The sequence below is a fragment of the Natrix helvetica genome (assembly GCF_964273705.1).
Source record: "Natrix helvetica genome assembly, chromosome: 2".
NCBI classification, from domain to species: domain Eukaryota; kingdom Metazoa; phylum Chordata; class Lepidosauria; order Squamata; family Natricidae; genus Natrix; species Natrix helvetica.
This window is the reverse complement of record NC_138552.1, coordinates 232673445-232687116: the sequence shown is the minus strand read 5'-3', so window position 1 is coordinate 232687116 and position 13672 is coordinate 232673445. Positions and strand designations below refer to the sequence as shown.

The 13672-nt window shown below is 34.6% G+C and overlaps 1 protein-coding gene across 3 annotated transcripts in view; it reads right to left on the bottom strand.

Annotated features, from left to right (window-relative positions):
- GLP1R (glucagon like peptide 1 receptor) overlaps positions 1-13672 on the bottom strand; it is a 124200-nt gene that overhangs the window by 13310 nt on the left and 97218 nt on the right. For all 3 annotated transcript variants that reach the window (XM_081940841.1, XM_081940842.1, XM_081940843.1), the window contains exons 10-11: positions 9259-9319; positions 654-723 (exon numbers count right to left, since the gene is read on the bottom strand). In XM_081940841.1, coding sequence (XP_081796967.1) covers positions 654-723; positions 9259-9319 — 131 coding nt within the window. The remainder of the gene's footprint in view (positions 1-653; positions 724-9258; positions 9320-13672) is intronic.

Below are 13672 nucleotides of genomic sequence, written 5' to 3'. Positions count from 1 at the left end.
TCAGCCAAACAGTGTCGGCTAGCGACCCCCAGGGGGAGAGCCTTCTCTGTGGGAGCGCCTTTCCTCTGGAATGAGCTGACCACGGAGTTTCGCATAATCCCTGACCTCTGGTTTTCCGACGCGCCCTAAAAAGTTGGCTTTTCCAGCAAGCTGGCCTCGCCTGTTAACTTTAATTTTATCTAATTTTTTAAATGTTAGTGTTATATTAATGGGGTTTGTTTTTTGGATTATTTCTAATTTCCTTTTAACTTTTGTAATATGTGTTTTTTAATGCTGTACGCCGCCCTGAGTCCTTTGGGAGAAGGACGGCAGGTAAATCCAATAAAACAAACAAACAAACAAACAAGAAAAGCCTGGCTTGTTAAGAAAGAGGGGGTTAGCCACAAGTAAGACTATGAAGCTGATGGACATTCAATTACTTATTTATTGGAACACAGAAAAAGGCAATTTCCAAATTCGTTTTTACAGATAGACTGGTTAAAAAACTCTCATGCATCATTTATGCATTGAATGTTAGGTGACAGAAAACAATGGAACTCCTACAAGATTATTTCATTAGTGAAAGGACAGCTACACTGCCAGCATTTTTATTATCCATTTCCACTCACTATTCATAACCCATGTTACTATTGCAAGAATTTCCAAACACTTACCCCAATAGCAACCATAATAGGTAGCCTGATGATCAGCCAATAGTTCATGTTCAGATTCTTGTTCCAACAGCTGCAATAATAAAAAAATGGGACAAGGATCAGCACATGGAGATAATAATCTAATTATCCCATATTTCTGTTCCATACATAGAAAAGCATAATAGTTGCTACTTAATGCCGATGCATAGCACAGATGAATCTTAGAAACAGTTTCAGTTAATCTAGATCGAAGTGCAAAAATGGATGCGCTCAAGCTCTCTCGGTTAGATATTAGTTAATAAAAGTTATTTCATTAGAAATCAGAAAACAAATTATAAGGCACAATAGATAGTCACATTTCCATCCTCAAAATAAAAGGTCACACTGATTGCCAATAAGTCCACATATCAAACTACTATACCAAACCAATCAAGGATTTTGATTGATAATGAAAAAAAATGTGTTTTGATTTGCAGAAAATTTTGTTCTTGTAGCTGACAAGACACTGCCTGGTTTGTCCAGACTTTCAATGAAAGCCTGTTCAAACAATCTGAGCGTGTGCACACACACACATCCCTGCAAAGCTATATTTTCAACAGCTACTTCTTTGGGCATTTTCCCTCCTTCAACAATTCCTTCCAGTCTATCTTTCAAATCACTTCAAAGCCAACATGCTTTGAGAAAAGTGTTTATAATCTATTGATTAAATTATCATGAAGGAATGGAACTTTATTCAAACATATCCAATTACCATTTACAAATGAAACTCAAAAAATTAGAATATCGTGCAAAAGTTCATTTATTTCAGTAATGCAACTTAAAAGGTGAAATATATGATAGACTCATTACATGCAAAGCAAGATAGTTCAAGCCGTGATTTGTCACAATTGTGATGATTATGGCTTACAACTCATGAAAACCCCAAATCCACAATCTCAGAAAATTAGAATATTGTGAAAAGGTGCAATATTCTAGGCTCAAAGTGTCCCACTCTAAGCAGCTAATTAAGCCATAACACCTGCAAAAGGTTCCTGAGCCTTTAAATGGTCTCTCAATCTGGTTCAGTAGGAATCACAATCATGAGAAAGACTGCTGACCTGACAGTTGTGCAGAAAACCACTATTGACACCCTCCATAAGGAGGGAAAGCCTCAAAAGGTAATTGCAAAAGAAGTTGGATGTTCCCAGAGGGCTGTATCAAAGCACATTAATAGAAAGTTATGTGGAAGTGAAAAGTGTGGAAGAAAAAGGTGCACAAGCAGCAGGGATGACCGCAGTCTGGAGAAGATTGTCAGGAAAAGGCCATTCAAAAGTGTTGGGGATTTTCACAAGGAGTGGACTGAGGCTGGAGTCAGTGCATCAAGAGCCTCCACACACAGACAGATCCTATACACAGCTTCAAATGTTGTATTCCTCTTGTCAAGCCGCTCCTGAACAACAAACAACGTCAGAAGCTTCTTACCTGGGCTAAAGAAAAACAGACCTGGTTTGTTGCTCAGTGGTCCAAAGTCCTCTTTTCTGATGAGAGCAACATTTGGAAACCAAGGACCCAGAGTATGGAGGAAGAATGGAGAGGCACACACTGCAAGATGCTTGAAGTCCAGTGTGAAGTTTCCACAGTCTGTGTTGATTTGGGGAGCCATGTCACTTGCTGGTGTTGGTCCACTGTGCTTCATTAAGTCCAGGGTCTACCAGGAGATTTTGGAGCACTTCATGCTTCCTTCTGCAGATGAGCTTTATGGGGATGCTGACTTCATTTTCCAGCAGGTACCTACCCACACTGCCAAAAGCACCAAAACCTGGTTCTATGACCATGGGATTACTGTGCTTGATTGGCGAGCAAGCTCGCCTGACCTGAACCCCCTTAGAGAATTTATGGGGCATTGCCAAGAGAAAGATGAGAGACATGAGACCGAACAATGCAGAAGAGCTGAAAGCCGCTATTGAAGCATCCTGGTCTTCCATAACACCTCAGCAGTGTCACAGGCTGATAGCTTCCATGCCACGCTGCATTGAGGCAGTAATTGCTGCAAAAGGGGCCCAAACTAAGTACTGAGCACATATGCATGCTTATACTTTTCAGAGGTCCGATATTGTTCCATGTACATTCCTTTTTTATTGATTGCATGTAATATTCTAATTTTCTGAGATTGTGGATTTGGGGTTTTCATGACCTGTAAACCATATTCATCACAATTATGACAAATCACGGTTTGAACTATCTTGCTTTGCATGTAATGAGTCTTATCTCATATATTAGTTTCACTTTTTAAGTTGCATTACTGAAATAAATGAACTTTTGCACGATATTCTAATTTTTCGAATTTCACCTGTATAGCAAAGAGGTATAATGTTTACAATTTTGTGATTGAGGGTTAAATTGCTCCCTATAAAAGTGGGTGACTTTTTCCCTCCTATTTCAACTCCCCCCCTACTTCAATTATCTTATTCTTTATAAAACCCAGTAATTGAACATAATTATGTGGGAACTAAAGAAGTCCTAAAATTTACATGGACCACATATAGTTCCAGCAATCTGATACTTTTAAAGATAGGAGCTGGACAGAGACATATTGCTGAAGAAAATACCAAGTCAATCTTGAGATTCTCAATATATATGGCAAATGCTTGCCTGTACAACATTTTGCTCATGTACCATTTACATGTACCTTTGAAGATGATAGGTATAGAAAAGGTAGAAATGGATGCTGCTATCTCACTGTGCATTAATTCACAAAGCACTCCTAGTTTAATTCTACAGACATGAATCTGAAGTTTTTAAAAAATATCCTGAAAGTAAGATGGAGAAAAATGCTTTCATTTTTAGAAATAACACCCTCACCCTCAAAACAGACACACACAATAGCAAAACACTATTGTAACTGGATCTGAAGTGATATTGGCACCGTGAAGCATTTTTTTCACTAAGACAAACCAAACAAAAAAGTCCATTAGTGAGTGACAAGTAACTGCTTAGCCATTTACTCAAAATTGTCATTCACCACAAACAGCAAATTATGCTGCAGTACAAATCTGTATTTCTGCATTCAATACTCGGTCTATCACTGGGCTGTTGGCTGAAAGCTTATTAGGGCTCCGGATGACTTAAACTCTTTTGACTAGTGCTTGTTTCATGCTTAATATACCTCTTTACATCACCTATCCCACTAGGGGATATTGAGAAGTTTTAGAGTAAGGGACAAAATGTTGCCTTTTACAGAGAGAAAAGCCACAAGTATATTTTACAATGTTACAAATATCTTTGTAAGATTTAGGTAACCAACCATACTCCATGAGTTCTAATGTTTTGATAATGTGTTTAACAGAAATTGTAAGTCCTTTTTAAAAAAATTATCATAAAAGGCAAGCAATTGAACATAATAAACACTTCAAATACATCTTTAGACTGGCAAAAATCTGCTGTGCTTGTAAATGTTCTGGGTGCCTAGAAAACTGAAAAATTACTGTAATCTGGTTTTAGAGAAGAAATGTTAGAAATACCTGAAAATAATATATGACACACACACAAATCTTGCATTAATAATAGTAATAATAAAACTGTATTTTCTGTACAGCTTACTCAGACAGTTGAAAGTGCTGGATTTCACGAAGATTTTTAAATGAAACTTGTAAGTTCATCATTTATGCACAGAGCAACAGATGCAACAAGACTATTTCACATTTGAATCAGCCTCAAATCATCCTTTAGAAGAATTGCTTTTTACCCCTTTCGTGTTTGTCTATACTGCCCCTTTCAGCAACTACTACAGTCAAACTTAATTCAAAGACATATTCAATGTCACTAATTTAGTACAGAACGCAAAAAGGCATCAAAACAATTGTAATAATCAATATTCTCACTGTTATACTGACAATTTACAATACCCGAACACAATGGTAGTAATATTAAATACTAAACTGTTCTAGCAGACTAGGGGAAGGACACACCACAATGCTCACTCCAATGGACATAGTTTGAAGGCTTTTAGGCAATCACTTTATCTACGCTTATATGGGATAAAGTTTTATTGAACTTAATGATGCACAAATGAATAAATCTATGGAAGACAGCGGTGTTTTAAAGTATTTATATTTAATTTATTTTTATATATTCTTCTAAACACCCCTAAAATCAGAATAAGAATATACATACGAAAAACATACAAACTTAATTCAAAGTTTGCAAATCGTACAGTGAATATTTGCACAACACTCCTGTAGGAAAATGCTGAGACTCAAGTAATATTCACAGCTATGCAACGTGCTATTAGAAAAAAAGTTTCTGAAATTTTGTTCTGAAAATCGCCAACTAATTATGGAAAGAACAGCTATAACTGGATTATGTAATACACTGGGTAAGATTCAGGTTAGACACATAGCAAGAGAACTTAAATCTATGAGATCAACTTGATCATAGAACTTATTATGACTATTTGAATCAGTATTTCTCTCTTAACTGCTTCCCCTGGATATTGTGGTAGAAATAAGGTAAACTATTCATGACATTTGAACTCCCATAAAAACACACCTTAAAAATACAAATAGAATAGAATGACAGAGTTGTAATGGACCTTGGCGATCTTCTAGTGCAACCCCCTTTTCAGGCAGGAAACCCTATACCAATTGTTGTTCAATCTTTTCTTAAAAACCTCCAGTGTTGTAGCATTCCCAACTTCCAGAGAAAAGGTGTTCCACTAATTAATTGTTCTGTTAGGAAAATTCTCCTTAGTTCTAGATCACTGCTCTCCTGTTTAGTTTCCATCCATTGCTTCCTGTTCTACCCTCGGGTGCTTTGGAGAATAGCTTGTCTCTTTCTTCTTTATGGCAGCAACTGACATATTGGAATACTTCTACCGGTATCATGTCTCCCTAGTCCTTCTTTTCATTAAATTAGACATATCCAATTCCAGCTACCGTTCTTTATGTTTTAGCTTCCAGTCCCCCAATCATCTTTTTTGCTCTTCTCGGCACTCTTTCTGGAGTCTCAACATCTTTTTTACATAATGACGACTAAAACTGGATTATATATTTTTTAAAATAAGTTTACACAATAGAAAGTTTATTGCCATCTATTCCTTCATAACTTTTTTATTTTAAACTGTCCAGAAGAAATCTATATTTTCATAATTATATCCTCAAATATAATCTTCCATTTTTTCAGTTTTGCAAATGTAAGTTTGTGTGTGCATGTATAATTTATATAAATTTATAAATAATTCTATACATTATAATGTATATAATTGTAATTATAAATTATATGCAATTATATATATAATTTATATAATTTTACTAATGTATGCATTTCTGAATGCATATTTGTCTATACCATGCTACTGCAATATAGAGAAAAAAATTCACACAGTAAAATAAAAAGTGCACCAATGTCTTCTACAGAAATATTTTTAAATGGGTTAAGATTAACCTTTTGATGGATCTAGTAAAGTGTAGTAGTAAGTGAAACTTCTGTATGGATGCTGACTTGTCCCTTAGTGTCCAGAGCATGTAGTTGTGCTAATGCATAAACATAAGAGAGTTTGGAATTACATGTTATGCGATTTCTATATTGCTCCCTACGCTCCAAAATATTTCAGTTTTTGCAGGCATAGCACTGTACACTGTGCTTTTATAAACTTTCCTGCAAATCCATCAGACATCAGATGAGAATATGCATATTAGCAGATCACAACAATACTGCTAAAATCATTGCATTCTTTTTCAGCTACATTGCATAGAAATGCTGGCCCAAGAAGGGAACTTTTGATTAGAGAGAACGATTAAAGCATCAAGCACAAAAGGGAGGTAAACAATACCCAAGCTGATATATATCAATTGCCCAGTGTCAAAACACAATAGTAGGAATTTCTTCCTACACACTGTTCTATAAAATGAATAAATACACAATGGTGAAAGATGACCAGAATAAGAGTACAGTTTTCGCTTCACCATAATCATTTCCAGTGGGCTCCAACTAAGTGAATAATAAGGTATAGAGTCTGTTGCACTCTAGATTCATTCAAGGTTCTCATCATGTGTGAAATAAGTTTGCAGGAACAACTATTTCTATTGTTCTGGTATATCAAGTTGATATTGCTGAATAAAAACAGGAATGTTATTGTATATATTCTCTAAATCAATGCCAAGGGTGAACTTCTATAGAGAACATGCTTCTAGAACTGGACTATGTCAAAACTAACTTTGGGATACATCTGTTATCTCTAGGATTCAAATCAATTGAAGATATATAAGGAGTTTGTTTTATCAGTCTACCTTTAATATTACCATTTACTATTACTCTTGTGTTTGCAATAAAAGCTTTAGGTAACCTAACTAATTGGACATTCATTGATGCTGATCTGTTTATTTGCTGCCACGGACAATGCATAAGTTCAGGTGGTGCCTTATCATCAATTTTATGTCCGATCAAATTTGTCACTGAACAGGTGTATTAAAATCATTTATAACTGGTGAGTAAATGACAGCTAAATAAGTGAAAAATATAATACGTATTCAAACATACTCATCCTAAATTTTCCACCAAATTCATTCTAGGTGGAAATGATAAAGCAAGGGCACAAAAATATATTTCTTGTGTGCACATATATAGCATCGTTTGCTTCATCAAATGAATACCCACAGCTAAAAAAGCATTGTATATTTTTTATAAATAAGTTTTACTAAGTCAAATGAAAGAAAAAAGAAAATCAGTCCTTGTTGAGACTAGCACCTATTCTGCAGGACAATACTTTACAACAATAATAATCTGCTGTTGAAGCTTTTGGCAATCCACATGAAGCACGGCTTATTACTAGAGATGTGAGTAAACATGCTTTATCAGACTAAAGACGCTACAGAATTAGATTAAAGGTTTACAAGTTCAGTTTCCATGGTGACAATTCACTAGTATGAGTGCAGGAATGAATTGATCAGAGGCTATGAGAATTGAGATTTAATCTAGACAAGGCAGAAGCAGTGATGGTCAATAAACAAACTGGAGAATAAAAATAAACTTGGAACAAAATGCAGTAGTGACAATGCTTTAGTGTCCACTTTTGGAATCATTATTACTCCCCATCTATTTCATATCCACTGGCTTTATATTTATTTCCAAAGCCTGCCATATGTTAAATAAATATTTCCAATTCAAATAAAGCCAATTCATTGTCGAGATAGCACTGATAAATTTAGAACCAGGTTACTGGAAGAATATCCTGCAAAGGGCCTCCCTTTGCATTAGACTTGTCACTGGAGATTTATCATCATGGGGAAAATGAAGCATGGTAGCCTATACTTGAATGGTTGATGTACTGTATATAAACCATTGTGAGTGTACAGTATGTGGATTTTGCAGCATACAAATCAAAGCAGTACATACAAATATGTATGAGAGAGTGTAACTACGAAAGGTGAAGCTGAAAGCAATCTATCTGAATCTCTGGAGAGTTTTGGTGGGTGGGAGGACAGAAAGTTAATGCTATTTTTTTCATTAGGGTTTAATGGATTTAACCAGGTATTTTTTTAAAAAAACAGCCACCAGTAAGGATGCTTTTTAAATGGTAGTTTTATTCATCAGATTTGTGTTGTTGTGAACTACAGGGAGTCCTCAACTTACAACCACAATTTGAGGCCAACATTTCTGTGGTTAAGCGACATAATTGTTAAATGAATCACTGTAGTTGTTAAGTTAGTAACGTGGTGGTAAAGTAAATCTGGCTTCCCCATCGTTTTTGCTTGTCAGAAGGTTGTAAAAGGTAATCACATGATCCCAGGACACTGCAACAGACATAAATAGGAACCAGTTGCCAAGCATCCAAATTTTGATCACATGACCATGGAGATGTTGCAATGGTCATAAGTCACTTTTTCAGTTCCTTTGTAATTTTGAACAGTCACTTAGAAATGGCTGTAAATAAGGACTACCTGCATGAGGTTTTTATGAGGGCTGAAAGGTGCTATATAATTGTTTCACCAAAAGCATAAATCCATTGGAAACTCACTAATAAGTCATATGTGCAATAGACTTTCCTGAAACCAGAATCAATGACCAGAAGCTATGGATAGCCCAATCCTCGTGGCTCAACCTGATTTCCACTTACAATCAGATAATGTTGTTTTCTCTTTTCTGCAGAAAAAGTAACTAGACTATAGACTAGACTAGACTATCAGTAGTGTTTGATCTCTGATTAGTGTCGCTTCAACAAAATCACAACTCTTGATCCTCAAAATGTGCATTTTTCCCGTTACAGAGATTAATGTCATAATTGGAAAGTTTTATTAAATAAGCCAGGCATATTGACTGCCTCTAGAAATACAAGTTTAAAGACAGGCTGTCCAAGTGTGATGATGAGTCATGATAAAGGGCAGAATACATAAAACAGTGTACTTTTCCAGCCAGATGTATATTTAGGCATGCAGAAGTTGCTGAACAGCAAAAGCTTGTGCTTATTTGTTTGAATAAAATGTAATGAGAAGCTTTTACACTAATCAAGTGACAAGTGGAGCAAATGCACAAGATGTCAATACAATAGCCATTGCCAAAGCAATTATAACCAAGAAAAATGTGCAACTTCACCCCCTTCCACAAAACACAACCTTCACATAAATTAGTTAAGAATCAGAACTGAACCAACCCCTCATCTTCATAAAGGTACTTGACAATTCCCCAGAGGATTACAAACAGCATTGGCACACCTGGGAGAAAAAAGGAAAGAAGAAATGCATAGAGAATGAGTCAATAGAAAAACAAACAGGAAGGCTTGCAATGTTGTGAAGTTTTATTCAATGCAAAACTTCCTTAGTCAAATGAGATTATAAGTGGCACTTATGCATTTACATAAGAGTCCCTTATAATTATCTGATGACCTTTAAAATGCTCTCTCCTTAAGAAAGCATTTGGGTTGAAAAGCACTTTAGTAACATCTTCAGTTATAGTATAATAAGACATCATGTTAGTAGGTAGAATGAAGCCCAGAAGTGCTAGAGAGAAATGCAAATACAGACAAATCCAAAGAAATGAAGCATCACATTCCTTTAATTTCTTGGACACTTCTTGTTGGGATATGAAGTATCAGAGGATACTCAAAATATGTAATTTGTTCTAGAAAGAAGGCCATGTAGTCCATGTAGTCCTTGGCTCTTCCTCAAGGAGATATTGCTCAATCTAGTGAGATGATACTCCCTCTCCATGGACATGTGCAATTCAACAAGTTCGGATTTCTTCCTGCTTCACCTTTCTAACCAATCCATTCCTATGATAAGTAAATATGGCTAATAATATACAAAGAAAATATGCCTTCCTCCCATTGCTACTGGCTATGAATATTGAAATGTTGATATTACTGGTGAAAGACTGTTTAATAAAATGCAGAAAGTCAGTAAGCAATTGCAGTTTGTTTAATGCATGCCTGTGTGGCATAGATAAACATGCATTTTCTTTTTAATCTCTCCTCATTTCCTTTAAATGCCAAAGTGCTCTCTTGCTGGAAATTTGGTAACCTTTATATAATTCAAATGAATAAAAGGTTTAAAATTAAATATAGAATTTAGGTTAGTTTTAAAGTAAATTTGCTTTAAGTGTTAATTATATGTTGGTAAAGTTATTGCTATATAATGTAAATATCAGTATTCCATTGTTTGTTTTTCTTCTTATACACTGGTTTTATAATGGTTGACTTTGTATTTTTCTTTATTTTTTATTGAATATCCCTTTCAAACTACTTTTTCTAATTGGAAATTTCTGGTTGCCAGCATAAGTTCACTTTTGCAAGTTTAGTAAAGCCAAAAGATAACCTCTTTTTTTTTTTTTTTACTATTATCCTAGCTATAGTTAAAAGGTGCTTCCTCATTTATTACATGAAAATTACTAATCAGTAGACTGGATAGTTCAGTACTGTTCAGCTAGCCTTGCAAATTGAAGCCAAGAATAGGAACTATGAGAAATCATCATTTGGTGACTGTAGATGTTAAATCATGTATTTAACATTACATTATTCGCAAGTTATTAGATAGATATAAATTGGCCCAACTGACCATATAAGCAATAGGCTTGGTCGCATGGTGAATCAGTCTCCACGTACATCTGCAATAATGGATAACATTTATGGGTATTATTACCCATAAATATTTTTTTCTTATCTTCTCAATGTTGCCACCACTTTTGGCTTTAGAATGTACTTATACTCTTCTAATAGTACATGGTTTCTTCAAGCAACAGAGAAAAACACTATTGATATTCCTTTATGTGTTAAATTTATTCTGATTTTTCTACTGTTAGTAGAGTAGGCAGGCAAGTGACGTGACAACAGAAAATCAGGGCAAGCATAAAAATAGATTGTCTCAGTAAATGCGATATAATGCCTAGCCATGGTTTAGTATGCATGATATCCTGGGATACTCTAAACTGATCCTGTGAAATCTTGTAGCAACCTACACTTAGCTGTTATGAACTACCATGTTTCCCTGAAAATAAGATAGGGTCTTATTTTCTTTTGACCCCTGAAATAAGTGCTTGGCCTTATTTTCGGAGAGGTCTTATTATTTTTGAGGTACAGGAGGTGGCAAGCGTGGTCATTTCATGGCTGCCGCTGTGTTGCAATAATTTCGAGGAGGGCTTTGGGGGAGGGCTTATTTTAGCACACGCGCTCAAAAGCCCGATTGGGCTTATTATCTGGGAAAGTCTTATTTTTATGCAAACAGGGTATGTGATGTTTTATGATCAGACCAAAATCCTGATTAAATCCAATTTGTAAAAGGTTTATAAAAGCAGGGAAAAGCAAACAAATAAACAGAAGTGGGGAAATTGCATATTCTGAAGAATCATTTCAATCTTGTTCTGATAAATTTCAGTCACGGCTTTGATACTATTCCTGAATTGAACATACATTGTTGCTATATTTTACCCCAATAGCAGCTATAGGCAATCAAAACTTCTTCTAGATCTTAACAGAAGGGAGTATTACATCTGATAAGAACTCTTGTTAGATAGGGTATTGCAAGAATTTAAAGAATGTGTAGATTTTTTTCTTCAAGAAATAAATCAAGGATTCATGGTAGCAATATAACATTTGTGCTATATCATTTCTTAGATAACCGATAAGGAAGTTACCCACTGTAAACAGTATACCACCGAGTGGGTCAGCAAGAAAAGAGGCGCTTTCATGAGTTAGAATGCAATTTAGAAGTTTAACATTTAAAAATGATATTTACACAATTAATATGTCCAATATGATTACAGAATTAGCATCAGTGGACTTCTTGAGAATGAACACTGCATTAACTGTCTACTGGAACAAATAAATGACAATAAATACAATCCAGCTGTGGTAGTAAAAATGTATCAGATATATCATCCAAATTCATTTATAAACCCAGGTGCATGTTTAATTCAAAGAAACACTTATTTACTATGAATGCTATCTTCTTGACTTTGAAATGAATTAAGGCTGTATTTATAATCCATAACATTTGTAAAATGAATATGCAAACTGAAAGGGAACAAATTACATTACTGCAGAACCAACAGATGTACAAAGCAATAGCTGCTGTTACTGTAGAATTGTCGTGGCCAGAATATATCAGAAACATTTCCACTTCTGACTTTTATTTGATGTTTGAAATCCAATTATTAATCCAAATGCTAGTTGCTGTTGAACTCTTCTGAGTAAATAAAAAATAATAAAAGCTCAGATATAAGCTGATGTGTTGCTGATAAATTTCATTGGTTCCATATGTTGAACAGTCTGGATTTGCACTGGACCATTACATACTGTACAGTTACCGCTATCTTTAAGCAATCTTTTCCCAACAGCATATGCTTCCGATAAGTTGAATATGCCAGTCCCAAATGTCAGTCAGCACATTTGGAAGATACCACATTACAGGAAAATGTGTTTAGATGAGTTGCATCAAAGGATATAAATTGCTGACTAATGATCCAATGCAGGTTTTTTTTTTACCTCAAGTAATATTTTAATATCCTTCATTTTATGTTAGCTCAGATGCTTGTTTGAGTTGCTGATTATTTTCAATCTTTTGTGTACCTAGGAAAATCTTTATGCACCTGTAAATTATCTTTTTTATGCTTGTTTTAAAATTATAAGAACTCATTTACCTGATGTTTTATTAACAAATAAAGTAAAAATGCTACAAATGAAATATAGTGAAAGCAAATAAGTGTTTGTAGAAAGCAAAGAGAGGGCCTTAAGGGGAACAGGCAAAAACCATTACATAAGCAAAGAAAAATGAGACAATCCTTAAGCAAGAAATAATTTGGAAGAGACTCAGGCAAATGGAATGGAGTGATCTCTTCACAAGTAGTCTGAACTTCTGAGAAAAATATTAAAATTACATAAGGTGAATTACCAAAAGGGTTTTATTTTAGTTTTATAGACAATTTAGAATTTGTTGATGCAGTGGCAATTCAAGAGAGTATTCTAATTTTTCTGAAAGACAGTTCTTTTTCTATGAATTCAACTAAGGTTCATAAAGTAGAGACATTACCAAAGAGAATTTGGTTTTTAAATGAAAACCCAGTTTTTTCACAGAGTGGTAAAATGAAATGTCATTACAGAAAGAAGCAGTAGTGGAAAAGTTTAAAAAGAAATAGATTTTTTGAAAATAATCTTAATAAAGGTAGAGATATAAGAATAATTTGGGTGGAAGCAAAGCTTTCAAGAGAGGTTACTTTATACAACATAATAGTAAATTTAAAAAGAAGAGACAAGGGCAAGTACTGTAATAACAGATAATGTGGCTATGCAAAGAAGTATTTCATCAATATTATTCCAATTTATATAAAGGGTGAGGCATTTGCTTAGAGAAAACAGTATATAAGAATATATAAGAAACAAAATTGAATGAAGACTACAGGGAAATAGAAATAGATTATGAATGGGCCCATAACAATAAAGGATGCTTGTGAAGCTATTAAGAAGATTAAAACAGAAAAGGTATCTGGACCTGATGGGTTATTGGCTTTTTATTATAAATGCTTTGATTTATTAAATCCTCAGAAACCTTTAACTCAGTATTAAAAAATTGGATACG